Source organism: Impatiens glandulifera, chromosome 6, assembly GCF_907164915.1.
Source record: "Impatiens glandulifera chromosome 6, dImpGla2.1, whole genome shotgun sequence".
Lineage (NCBI taxonomy): Eukaryota > Viridiplantae > Streptophyta > Magnoliopsida > Ericales > Balsaminaceae > Impatiens > Impatiens glandulifera.
In genome coordinates, this window is record NC_061867.1 from 49,954,075 (window position 1) to 49,969,120 (window position 15,046).

At 26.8% G+C, this 15,046-nt stretch overlaps 1 protein-coding gene across 1 annotated transcript; it reads left to right on the forward strand.

Moving 5' to 3' along the window:
• The first annotated feature begins 135 nt into the window (after positions 1-135).
• On the forward strand, positions 136-5,779 carry LOC124942607. Its single transcript, XM_047483140.1, has 5 exons — positions 136-890; positions 1,378-1,495; positions 2,821-3,170; positions 3,627-3,725; positions 4,428-5,779. The coding sequence occupies exons 1-5, from the start codon at positions 244-246 to the stop codon at positions 5,653-5,655; spliced, it is 2,442 nt and encodes an 813-aa protein (XP_047339096.1). The 5' UTR covers positions 136-243; the 3' UTR covers positions 5,656-5,779.
• The last annotated feature ends 9,267 nt before the right edge of the window (positions 5,780-15,046 follow it).

Sequence of the window (15,046 nt, forward strand, 5' to 3'; positions counted from 1 at the left end):
GCTAAAAAACCAAAGTTTCCCAATAATTTAATTTCTCTAAAGTCTCCACCTTTACTTTGCAAATCCATTTCACTTTCGCAGCCAAAGAGAAAAACAAGAATAAAGTCTCCACCTTTACTTTGCAAATCCATTTCCCTTTCGCAGCCAAAGAGAAAAACAAGAATAGGGTTTAAGCTTCTTACTGTACATAGCCATGGAGGGTTTTAGTTTCTCTCTCTAATCTCTCTTTCATCCTGTGCACGTATGGCACAAACTACTCTCCTTCCTCTTCTCCTCCGCCGCCTTAGACCCATTTATCCTCTCTTTCCGTCTCATCTCATCACGACCCGACACTTCTCTTCTCACGACTCCCCTCACTCCAATGCCGCAACCAGTTCCTCTACTTCTTCTAATCAATCTAACCCTTCATCTCTCTCATCTCGAATGAGCTTCGTCTTCGACCAAATCGATGCTATTGAGAAAGAACGGTCACAGAAAGACGACGCTCTCCTGCGGATCCGTGCTTGGCGCGAATCGAAGAAGAATAAAACTATTGAAGGTACTAGAACAGAGATTGAGAGTAATCAACTGGGTTCAAGTGAATCGATGGAAGTTGAATCAACTCCGGTGGAATTGGAAGGGGAGGAAGTGGTGGTGGAGAAGAGGGGAGAAGGGTTGTTAGGAAGGAAACTTCAGTTGGTTCATCCGTGGAAAGAATGGATAGATTTTATGGAGAGGCTGGTGCGGCAGAATTACTTTGATCATCGGAGGAAGGATGAAGATAAGATGATTGAGGATTTGGGTTTTAGGATATCTGATGCTATTGATGAAGGGTTTGATTTTACAAGGGATTGGAGAACGGTTCAGACTGCTGTTGTTAATTTTGGCAAAGATCGGTTTGATATCTTGAGGTCTGGACTCATTTCTTAACTAAATCTATCATGAATAGTTCAGATTGAATCTTAAAAATTATTTGATTTTTAGGGTGTTAACATTGTTAACTTGTCATTTATGTCATGGATTTCCCAAATCAAAGGAAATGGTGGATCATCCTATAGAAAGTTCGTTTTTTGGAAATGATAGTGAAGGACACTTCTATTGATTAAGAACCATTATGTGCTTCAAACCTTGTAAAACATGTGTACAAAGAGTGAGGCTTTTGCAAAATGATATACATACATACTTTCCAAATTATGATCCAGGAAATACTTAGTTGCAGAATATTAATTTTGCAATGATATGGTTGAGTTATCTAAATCTGGTGTAAAGCATGGTGTAGAAGGGGAAGATGTACATGTAACAAAGATGATACTTTTTTTTGGGATATTTCATTAATTGTGCAAATGTATCAGTCCAATTCACATTTGTCATATGTTCTTAGAATAAAATTGATTTCAGGTCATTGTCGAGACAGGATATCCAAGTTTTGGTTGGTCATGGATGCCCTAGTTCCGACAAAAGAGTGGTTTATTCAGCAAAACTGTTGAGAAAATACTCCCACGTTGATGAAGGAGATGTAAGTTTGTACTAGCGTCTCATTTGTACACAACCTCTCTCTGGTTCGACCTCCCCTTTAGGCTGATGATGTATGCCTATGTGTTTATTTCTCATACATCAGTCCTATTTGTAATATAGGTCTCATTATCATTCTACGTGACTACCCTATATGGATTTATTTTTTCATTATTTTCTCTCGAGTAGACCCTGATCGAAAACTCTCAAATTTATCACATATCTATTTACATGGTATGATTGTTAGACTTGGTCAAATGTGGACTATATTCTTATACCATGAAATTGAAGCACATGAGTATTTTAAAAGTATGGACTTTGTTTATTGATTTAGTTGTTGTCTGAGGTATATGGTGAATGGAATTTCTAGTAATTTTCATTTAGTTTATATAAAGTGTATGAGTCTACATCTGTTGAATACAAGAGTTTGGTTAGGAATGAGTGAGGAACCTGTCCTATCCTATTAGGGCTGTACTACTATGTTGATAACCCATTTTGAAACCACAACTCTACTTCATAAACGTGGGTTATTGACCTGTGGTTCCTGATTATTTGTAGAATATGTTAGGGTGGAATAATAATTAGAATTTGGGTCCATTTCCAAAGGAATTGAATGTATATGATTGTTTAAGTTTCAATTCCATTATCATACTTTGGAATTACAATTCGATGATTTATCCAACATAAGAATTGAATTGTAAATCAATTCCAATTCTTATAAATTAGAATTAGAATTCGAATTTTAATTTTAATTCTAATTCTAATTCTAATTAATCACATCCAAACATAGCCTTAAGGTAAAGATGTAAATATAATTATCTTACTTCTTATTTATTCTTAAATTCTAGTTATAACAGGTGAAGCCAAACTATTTTTCCCAGAATAGTTTGGCTTCACCTGTTATAACCTGTGATAACTAGAATTTCCCTCTTTCTTGAAATGAACGTTATCCCTACCCATATTTTAAGATAACGGGAGTTTATCATCAGCTGTAAACACTTTTATGCTCTTACTATATTACCGAGTTAAGTCATTCTTAGTTTACCGAATTAAGCTAATCTAAATTATTAATTGATTTTAGATAACAATTATGAAAGACATTCAAATAAACACTTAATTATCTAGATTAAGTGATCAACTTTGTTATCAAACACTGTCTTACTCTACTAATTAGCATACTATCCCAATATTACTACTAATTAGAATACTATCCTATACTATTACTAATATATCTACTACTACCTTGACATGTTCTATACTAATTATCATACTACCCCTATATTATTACTAATGTATCCTACTACTACTGTTACATGTTCTTTATTGCAGGTTTGTAGTTCTTGCAGTTTGAGGAATTCCTGTGAAAAAGCATATCTTCTTACAAATAAAGAGGATGAAGCACAGACTATTGATGTTATGCGTGTCTTATTGACGTATGGATTTGATCCAGTGAATGGGTCTGTTGTTAATGAGCCCCTTCTGAAAATAAAATCAATCAAGGCCGTTGTGCGTAAGCTACTTCATGAAGTTGTCAAGCTTAGTGCAGTTCCAATAGATCCCAATCTTCCTCCTCCTGTAAAGAAAATTCCTCCGCCAAAAGTGAAACAACCACCTCCCCCTCCAAGACGAGTTGGACGTGATGATATTGAAATGAAGAGAGGAGATTGGCTATGCCCCAAGTATGTGCAATTTTATTTGCTTACCCATCTCATTCCTACCCTCAAAAGAAGGGTAACTAACATGCTAGGTTCCGTTTTGATTTCTATTGAAAGTACTTTGATTGAAGTGTGAGGCTAGGTTTTGACCCTATTCGGGCCAAAATCCATTTGTTTGTCAGCCTATGGAGCCACATGTTTCTGCTAAGTAGATATTAAAAAGTAAAATAAAAATCTAATATATTATTAAATTTTCTTTTTAAAAAGTGATTGATTTCGGGATTTATCATAGTAAAAGGATATTATTTGATTTTTGGACAAATTTAGAGTCCAAAATTAGTATTCGGCCTTGTGTATGTCTTAAAGAGGGACTTTCTGTTACCTGTTCATTGTAAATGAAAATTTCTAAGACCTGACATGGAATAAGTTCATTTTTTAGCATAAAAAGTTCTCATTTGCTGATTAATTTTCACATTTCAGGTGTGACTTTATGAATTTTGCAAAGAATTTAGCTTGCCTGCAATGCGATGGCAAGCGCCCCAAAAGACAGCTTCTTCCAGGAGAATGGGAGTGCCCCGAGTAAGATTCTTGGAAACCATGTTTTCTCATTTATTTGTGGCATGGCTTTCACTCTGTTGTATGTTTCTTGTTGATTACTCTTGCACATGCCTAGTCTTGTTCGATCTTCGGTTATTTGGATAACCCGAATGTTATTTCAAAATAACCTTGTTCCGGATAAGTTATTTGGGTAAAAAACATTAGGAGTATAAATATATAATGAAAAATAGATTTATAAAAGAAACAAGAATATTTTGGCTGATGATATGATTGACGAGGGAATTGATGATGTGATAGTGGTCATCTGATATTAATTTCAAATAACAAAGCGGTTATTTTCAAATAATTTTGTTGTAGAAAGAAAATAAAAGTATAATATATATATATATATATATATATATATATATATATTTTTTTATTTTTATTTTTTTTTTATTTTTTTTGGAAAGTAGGGTATTTTGATTGATGATTTGAATAATGTTATATTTCGATTGATGATTTGAATAAATGAATGAGTAGTTTCTTGATTGAATAATGGGTTATTCGCAATTAATCCTAATTGGGCTGTTTTTCCGCTAATTCAGTTGACTTTTTAAACACATTGTTGACTAAATTTGGCTCCATTTTAGTAGTATAGCAAGTTTGGACGGTTTTTATAGTTAACATAATAGTTTCCCCTGATTGCACATTCATCTAACTTGCCTTTCTTATGTCCTTTGATAGGTGCAATTTCTTGAATTACAGAAGAAACATGGTATGTTTCCACTGCGAACATAAAAGACCACCAGACGAATACACCGAGCAAGATATGGGACGAAAAGAACACATTTCAAAATCCCCTAACCGAGCCGAAGTCTCAGGTTCTTGGAACTTCGATTTTGACGACGACGAATCCGACGGAGCAGACGTTGCAGCATTCGAGTACGCCGATTCTCATAAACGCGACGGCGATGATAATAATAATTATTCCCTTGGTAATAATCGCCAAACTCTCAGAAGGCTTGAAGAAACTTCCTTTTCGAGAGGACAACAAAGAGACGAACCCGATCGTGCAGGATTCGATGATTTCGACGACGAAGAAGAAGATAACATCGACAGCTACGATATTCAAACTCAAGGCCATTCTAAGCCTTCAATTGGATTCTCCGACATTGAAAGTGATAACGAATCTGATGACATCGGTACTGACGTAACCCAAAACCGATCTAGTCAGAAAACACACAGTAGAAACCGTGGTGGTATTACTCACGACTCTGACGAAGACTACGGAATAAGTTCTGAACCTGACGATTTAGACGATAGAATTGGTTCAAGGCGTACCAACACAAAGCGCGCTGTTAGTTATGGATCTGACGATGATTACGGAGTAAGTTCTCGAGCTGATGATTTTCTAGACGAGAGAGTTGGATCTCGGCGTGATAGAGATGATGACCTAAAGCCTCGAGAAAGGAACCGGCAATACGATGACAATGAATTCAATAGATCTCCGGGTAAGAGCCATAGGAAACGAGAATATGGGAATGACTTCATTCGTTCTGAAGGTGGTAGTTCTCAAAGAGATAATAACTATAGGAGGCAGAGTATGAGGGAAAGAGATGGCGACGATTCTCATAAATTTGGACGGTCTGGTGGTCGGAGGGAAGGAGGAGGGTTTAATGATCGTGGTAAGGAACGGTTTGGTGGTCGGAGGGAAGGAGGGTTTAATGATCGCGAGAGTCGGTCAGATAGGAAAAGAGGATTTGGCGACGAGAGACCTCGGTTTGGTGGTCGGAGGGAAGGAGGATTTAATGATGGTGAGAATCGGTCGGATAGGAAAAGAGGGTTTGGCGACGAGAGACCTCGGTTTGGTGGTCGGAGAGAAGGAGGGTTTAACGATGGTGAGAATAGGTCGGATAGGAAAAGAGGGTTTGGCGACGAGAGACCTCGGAGGCCTCGAGGTAGCACAAGGTGAACGAACTTTTAAGGTAAACTAAAACCACACCTTAGTTTTGGTGAAAGTGTAAAACATAGGATTTTGAGTATATTATTGATTGTTTTCCATGGTTGGAATTAGACAAAAATTTAACTATTTTTTTCTAACCACTTTTTAGTTTGTGTTCATTTTATTTGGCTCTTTTCTTTCACATAAAAAGTTATTTCAAATGATTTCTCATTGTTTCATCTATTATCTTGTCAAGATCATCATTACATTAACAAATATATTAAAATAACTTTTATTTCTATTTTTGTTTTAAGAGATTTATTTTTACCATATATTAATACTCTTGTAAATAATTTTTTTATTAAAACAAACTTTTAACCAGGAATAAGTATTTATTAAATAATTTGAATCCGAACAAAAAATTATTTCACGTTATTGAAAAATATTTTTGATTTTTGAATCTTTATCTAGTAATTGACTAAGAAATTACTAATGTATTTTGTGATATATATTCAAATACGTTTTTGTAATGGTCACTTGTTGAAATAACCTTCATTATCAGGAAAATTGAACACATTTTTGGTTCATTCTTGTGAGCTCATATACTTTGTCTAAACATAAGAATAATGAATGTGAATTTTGGGTTGCAAAATGTTAACAGTAGGTATAAAATAATAATGGTTATAAACTTATAATCTCGATTCTCATTTAATACGTCTTAAACACATTATTACATAATAATCAATAGTTAATAAACTAGGAAAAATTTCCGTACGATTTACACGGATAATGATAAAAATAAAATAAATTATTCAATTTTTAAAATTAATAAAATAAAAAATATAACGTTCTCGTTACATATTTTATTCACTTCGATAAAATAACTTATTTTCTCACATTTTCATCACATATTTTTTCCAAATGAATCTCTCATTTCGTGACTTTACACTTTCACTTTGTCAATCAAATATTTGATTCATATTTTTTTAATAATTAGCATCGTAATCTCACACTTTGGTCAATTAAATATTTGATTCATATTTTTTTAATCAGTTTCAAATGATACCGGTCTATTATCTCTCGACAAACCACGTCTCAATCACATTTGGTTATATGTTGTACTTGTTTTGTTAGGTTGCAAGTTCGAAACCTGCAAATAACATTTTTAATTTATTTTTAACCGTTTTAAGTTTATAGGCGGGTCAACCCACAATTCGACCCAAATATCTATTTACTCTCACATAAATATCCAAATTAACCACAACTCTCGACCCGGCAATCCGGACATTTTAAAAATTAAACATCATTATATATATATATATATATTAGTTAGTTAAAATTTTGAACTTTTATTGTTAAAATGTCTCGCGTTCATCAAATTTGGTGTTGAATCTTAAATATAAAGTGTTGTTAGCTTAGTTGGTTAAAGGGTTGTACTTGTTTTGTTAGGTTGCAAGTTCGAAATCTACAAATAACACTTTTAAATTTATTTTTAACCGTTTTAAGTTTATGGGCGGGTTAACTCACAATCCGACCCAAGTATCCATTTACTCTCACATAAATATCCAAATTAACCACAGCTCTCGACCCGGAAATCCGGACACTTTAAAAATTAAGCATCATTATATATATATAGATTAGTTAGTTAAAAATTTAAACTTTTATTGTTAAAATGTCTCGCGTTCATCAAATTTGGTGTTGAATCTTAAATTTAAATTGTTGTTAGCCTAATTGGTTAAAAGGTTGTACTTGTTTTGTTAGGTTGCAAGTTCAAACCTATAAATAACATTTTTAAATTTATTTTTAACCGTTTTAAGTTTATGGGCTGGTCAACCCACAAACCGACCCGAAATTCCATTTACTCTCACATAAATATCAAAATTAACCACAGCTCTCTACCCGGCAAATCCGGACACTTTAAAAATTAAGCATCATTATATATATATAGATTAGTTAGTTAAAAATTTAAACTTTTATTGTTAAAATGTCTCGCGTTCATCAAATTTGGTGTTGAATCTTAAATATAAATTGTTGTTAGTCTAATTGGTTAAAAGGTTGTATTTATTTTGTTAGGTTGCAAGTTCAAACCTACAAATAACATTTTTAAATTTATTTTTAACCGTTTTAAGTTTATGGGCTGGTCAACCCACAAACCGACCCAAATATCAATTTACTCTCACATAAATATCAAAATTAACCACAACTCTCTACCCGGCAATCCGGACACTTTAAAAATTAAGCATTATTATATATATATATATATATATTAGTTAGTTAAAACTTTGAAATTTTATTGTTAAAATGTCTCGCGTTCATCAAATTTGGTGTTGAATCTTAAATATAAAATGTTGTTAGTCTAGTTGGTTAAATGGTTGTATTTATTTTGTTAGGTTGCAAGTTCGAAACCTACAAATAACATTTTTAAATTTATTTTTAACCGTTTTAAGTTTATGGGCGGGTCAACCCACAATCCGACCCAAATATCCATTTACTCTCACATATATATCCAAATTAACCATAGCTCTCGACCCGGCAATCCGGACATTTTAAAAATTAAACATCATTATATATATATATATATATAGATTAGTTAGTTAAAATTTTGAACTTTTATTGTTAAAATGTCTCGCCTTCATCAAATTTGGTGTTGAATCTTAAATATAAAGTGTTGTTAGCTTAGTTGGTTAAAGGGTTGTACTTGTTTTGTTAGGTTGCAAGTTCGAAATCTACAAATAACAATTTTAAAATTATTTTTAACCGTTTTAAGTTTATGGGCGGGTTAGCTCACAATCCGACCCAAGTATCCATTACTCTCACATAAATATTCAAATTAACCACAGCTCAGGACCCGGTAATCCGGATACTTTAAAAATTAAGCATCATTATATATATATAGATTAGTTAGTTAAAAGTTTGAACTTTTATTGTTAAAATGTCTCGCGTTCATCAAATTTGGTGTTGAATCTTAAATATAAAGTGTTGTTAGCCTAGTTAGTTAAAGGGTTGTACTTGTTTTGTTAGGTTACAAGTTCAAAACCTACAAATAACATTTTTAAATTTATTTTTAACCGTTTTAAGTTTATGGGCGGGTCAACCCACAATCTGACCCAAATATCCATTTACTCTCACATAAATATCCAAATTAACCACATCTCTCGACCCGGCAATCCGGACACTTTAAAAATTAAGCATCATTATATATATATATATATATATATATATATATATATATATATATTAGTTAGTTAAAACTTTGTACTTTTATTGTTAAAATATCTCGCGTTAATCAAATTTGGTGTTGAATCTTAAATATAAAGTGTTGTTAGCCTAGTTGGTTAAGGGTTGTACTTGTTTTGTTAGGTTGCAAATTCAAAACCTACAAATAACATTTTTAAATTTATTTTTAACCGTTTTAAGTTTATGGTGGTCAACCCACAATCTGACCCAAGTATCCATTTACTCTCACATAAATATCCAAATTAACCACAGCTCTCGACCCGGCAATCCGGACACTTTAAAAATTAAGCATCATTATATATATAGAGATTAGTTAGTTAAAAATTTGAACTTTTATTGTTAAAATGTCTCGCGTTCATCAAATTTGGCGTTGAATCTTAAATACAAAGTTTTGTTAGTGTAGTTGGTTAAAGGGTTGTACTTGTTTTGTTAGGTTGCAAGTTCGAAACCTACAAATAACATTTTTAAATTTATTTATAACCGTTTTAAGTTTATGGGCGGGTCAGGGTTAACCCACAATCCGACCCAAGTATCCATTTACTCTCACATAAATATCCAAATTAACCACAACTTTCGACCCGGCAATCCAGACACTTTAAAAATTAAGCATCGTTATATATATATATATATATATATATATATATATATATATATATATATATATATATATATATATATATATATATATATATATATATATATATATATATATATATATTTGGTTAAGAAGGTAAAGTTAGTATTAACTAAATTATATTAATTAATAATACATTTATTATTATGATAATAAGTATAATACTCTCTATACATTTAACTAAGTTATAATTAGACTTTTTCATACAGTACAATAATGAAGAACATAACTCAAAGATGAATAATCTTCTTATGTGGTCGAAATTTGAACCATCTTGATAACTAATTTAAAACAATCGATTGCCTAAGATAACAATTAGGTTGGGTTTCTTACATTTAAATTAGAACTTATTTTGACTGATAAACTTATTTCGTTTTCAAATCAAATTATATTCAATTTCACTTCTAGTGCATTTTCATTAAGGGGATATCCGTCATTTTTGTGTAAATTATGTCTAGCTGTCCGATTCAAGCATATTATGGATTTTGTATTACGATATAATATTTTATATTTAGTAATTTTTATCATATTATTTACATTTTAATTATAAAATTACAAGACATTTTTCTCTTCGTCAACATTAATATTTTTTATTGTTTATAGATGATTTTAGGGCACAACACAAACACACAATATCTAAATATGAAGAAGACGAATGATGAACAATCTCATTGTCGCCTTAGTCTGCAACACCTTTGTCTAAAATAGAACAAAACAAATACGTCATCGTTTAAGAATTAAGAAGAAGAAGTCATCTCAAGACGAAATGTGAACATTATACCCGCAAATGGACTTAGAAAAATAAAAAAATGGATACGTCACGTATAAAAAGAATTTGTTCCTATTTTTAACGCAAATTAATAGTTTTATACCATTAAAATGTTTTTAAACATTTAGAGTGCAAATTCAAACAAAAATAAATAATGTATAAGAAGCAATTTCAAACAAAAGTAATTATATAAGGAACAATTTGAAACAGAAAAAATATATAATTCTTGTCAAAGGATGAAAAATGATCAATTGATTCCATTATTTTAGTCATTTTAGTCCTAAAGAAATGCCACAACTTAAAAAAAGTCAAAATAAATTCGTCGCATCCCGACGCTTTATCACTTCCGCACCACTTAATGGGCTCATCAACCTCCTCTAACGTAAAACGACCTCAAACATATCTTTTTGCACTACACTAATTAAATTAAAAATAATACCATTCAAATTATGTCTAACTTTAAATGGCTCCTCAAAAAAATCCTTACAAAATTTGATAATACTTGTAGAGATTTTTAGTTCACTATCATGAATGTTTCCTTTGATCGAGATCAAATAATTATATTATTTCAAGTTTCTATCTCCAACTCTTAATCATTTAGCTCTACTTCACTAGCATGTCTCAATTTCTTCGTCCTTACACATATAGAACAATTTACTAACAATGTGAATCCGAGAACTAACTTCATCATCGAATAATTCACGAATCTTCTCAGCCTCGACAATGATATTAATTTCATTACACAAGTAATTAATTTTTGCACAAAATAAAGAACGATCTCTCACAAACAAATTTTCGAGAAGCTTACACATATTCCTTAAGTTCACAAAGAGATTACTCGATGGAGAACCAACCGATGTTTGACACTCCTACCATGATTGAACAGACAATATAAAATTTTGCTTGATTAACCATTTATTTCTGAATCTAAATGGTCAACATATTCTCCCCATCATTCAGAGTTTCATCAAAATCGGTCGGTGATATAATAATAATAATAATAATAATAGCTAACCAAATAAGCTAAAATAAACTAACATGCATTTATGTCTAAATTTCAAACTTAAAAAAAATGAGAAAGTGAAAGAATGAAAAAATAAATATTTTTAAATAACCGTGTTTAAGTGCTACATTCTTCTTATTATTATTAATGTGATACTCTAACCAATATATGCAAATTATTTAAAATTCAACTTAAAAAAATGAGAAATTAAAATAATAAATAAATAAATTAGAATATATATAATTTCTTATTCTACCAAAAATAAATATAATAATATTTTATCATTTAATTTATAATTTAGACCAATAAAAAAAATATGGGCAGTTGGGCCATCTCCAAACCCCTTCAGACTCTCATTCATGTAGAATAAAAAAATTATTTAATATTTTGAAAATAATTTAAATAATACAATTAATTAAATTATGAATTATTTCAGATTAAATCAATATATGAATTATTCATCTCAATTTTAATATCTCCTTGTGATGCAATTAATTTATTAATGCCATGGTATTAAATTGATAATAAAGGATGTAAGCAAAAATCAAATATTGAAGGGATACACTTATTTTTAAAAAAGGAACAATACACTCTTTGTGAATTAAATATATATTAATTTGGAGTATAAAATATAAAATGGTGAAATATATAGATTACATCTTTCAAATAATTTGTTTATGATAAATAAAATGGTGCATTACAAATAACTATATATTTATAACCAACTATTTGTTTACCTAATTATGTATCCGAGGTGTAATTATTTATGTATGATTAACTCTTTAACCTCTAAGATTATAAAAAACAAAACTTATAAGAATTAATAAAAATAAAGATATTACTAGTTTATCCGTGTTTATAAAAATATTTAACTAAATTTAAAATTGAAAAAATATCTAACTTAACTTAGTTAATTAGAGTCTTACAATTATTTCAGGTTCATCTAATTTCTTATCTTATTTTTGTAATAAATTATTCTAAGCTTCAAGAATTGATCAACTTGTAAACTAATCATTCGAACTAGTTTACAATCGTGATTAATTTGTAGGTAAATGTTATTATATATATATATATTATTAAATAAAAAGAATATATAAATTAAATTTAAATTTAAAATAAAATTAGATAAATAAATAAAAAATATAAATAAAAGATAAAATATATAAATAAAATTTAATATTAAATTAATAGTATATTAAATTAAAATATAAAACAACACTATAAAAATAAAATATAATAAAAATAAGAAATGTATTAATATATAAGTTTAAAAAACAATTAATTATATATTAAAGTAATTAAAAAAACCTAATAATAATAATTTCAAAAACATAAAATAAAAAATAAATAAGAATAAAAAGATTAAATAATAAGAATAAAAAAGTCAAATTAATAATATAATAAATTAAAATAACAGTAAATTATAATATAAAAAATTAATATTATAAAATATATAATATCAATTTAAATAAATATAAATAGTTCTCTAAAATTATAAAATATAAAATAATAACAGTTTATATATTAATTAATAGTAATAAAAATATATAAAAATAATATATATTTATATATAATAAAATAAAATAAAAATATACATAACTTTATAATTTATTTTATAAATATATATAAAATATTATTATAAATATAATATACAAAAATTAGAAGACATTTTCAAAAATTACTAACAACATTAAATATAAATACAAAATTAAAAAAATGTTATATTATGTATTGAGTATAAAATTAAATTAATAGGAAACTTAAAAATAATAATAAATACGATTAAATCAATTATATAAATTTATTTATCTATTTATTTTTTTTTGTTAAATATTTAGTTAGAATAATAATAAGAATATATTATTATATTTATAACCTAATTCATCTTTACTTTTAATTCTTATTTTTCTTCTTCTTCTTAAATTTTAAATACATTTAAACAAAAACTAGTTAATATATTAAATTCAGTATACAAATATAAAAGATATTAAAAAACAATATCATAAGACAATATATATATATAATATTTTATGAATCATTATAAATAAATAATAGTTATAATAAATAAAATTAGAAAATAAATATAAATAAATAAAATATTTATAATTGAAAAAGTTGATGATTTATTAAAATATATACTTTGTATACAATGAATATATATATATTTTATTATGTCATGTATTATTGATTAAACAAAAAACAATTATACGATTTAAAAAATATATTATTTTTATTATTTATTTGAATTAAATAATATATTTTTCATTAAAATTATTATTATATATATTATACTGTTAATTATAGTTTTATAAAAAATATATAATTAAATATAATTTTATTTATTTATAAAATAATATTTATAATTAATAATAGAGAATAGTAATATTATTATTAATTATTATTATTACCGTGTTAAGTTTATTAATATATTTTTTATAATCTTAATAATATTTAAATTAAGATAAATTTATTTAACTAGTAAAAATATATATTATAATTAGATTTTATATATTAAACTAAAATAAAATCTTAATATTAATAATTTAGAACACTAATTAATATTAATAAAAATCATATAACAAAAAACAATATATTTATTGTTATTTTAATTAAAGAATAAAAATATATTTAATCTTTATATTGTAATAATAAATTTCATAAAAAAAATATACATTATATATAAAAAACATATACAAATTTGTATGTATTAAAAAGAGAAAATATAAAATCTTTAAAACATTTTTTATTAATTTTATTAAATGAACATATTAAAAATTTAGCATAAATAAAAATAGTACTAAACAAAATTATATATATTTACAAACAATTAAATATTATTTTTATAATTTATTAAATAAAACATTTTACAATTATATGCAAAATCTTCTATATACAGAATACACGTGATAATTAAACTACGAATAAAATAGAGAATTAAAATTTTGAATTAGTTTTTTTTATTTAATTTATATTTTAAATATATAAAAATATTTCAATATTTTATTTTACAAAATTCCAAATAAACATAAAAATACTTCAAAAATTAATTTAATAATTAATTTATAAACTAAATTAATTATATATTTTAAAACAAATTATTTTTTAATTATATATTAATTCTCTTAAATAATTCAAATTATAATTTTAAATTATTTATTACTACATTTTAAATAAATTTTAAATTTATTATTAAAATTAAATATAATAACTAAAATTTAAATATATTAATATTATAATTAATTATTTAAATAATATATTAATTTTTTCTCAAATATAAAATATAAAGGTAATATATTTTCCATAAAACTAATAATAAAAATAAACACAATGTTTTAATATCTTACAATAATAATTATGAAATAAAAAAGTTAAATAAATTAAATGGATTTAAGTATTAAATATTATATATTAGATGTAATAAAATAAAATAATTTTAACTATATTATTATTGTTTAAATTTAATATCTAAATATATTAAAATATTAATTAAAACGATATATATTTTTAGTAATTATATATAAATATAATAAAAATTATTTTTAATAGTGTTTATATTAATGTTTAAAATATATTTTAATCAATTTAATATATAATATATGTTTTTTATGCTAATTAATAATACAATAATTAAACTATTATTATATTTAATTCTAAATATTTTTTTATTAATTAATAAAAATAAAAGATTAAATATAAAAATAAAACATAATATTAAATTAATAGTATAAAAAATAAATATAAAACAACACAATAAATTTAAAATAAAATTTAGAATAAA

Coding starts and splice junctions, on each gene's coding strand:
- LOC124942607 (XM_047483140.1), top strand. CDS start 244: ATGGCACAAACTACTCTCCTTCCTCTTCTCCTCCGCCGCCTTAGACCC. Junction 891..1,377: donor GATCGGTTTGATATCTTGAG/GTCTGGACTCAT, acceptor AATTGATTTCAG/GTCATTGTCGAGACAGGATA. Junction 3,726..4,427: donor GGAGAATGGGAGTGCCCCGA/GTAAGATTCTTG, acceptor GTCCTTTGATAG/GTGCAATTTCTTGAATTACA.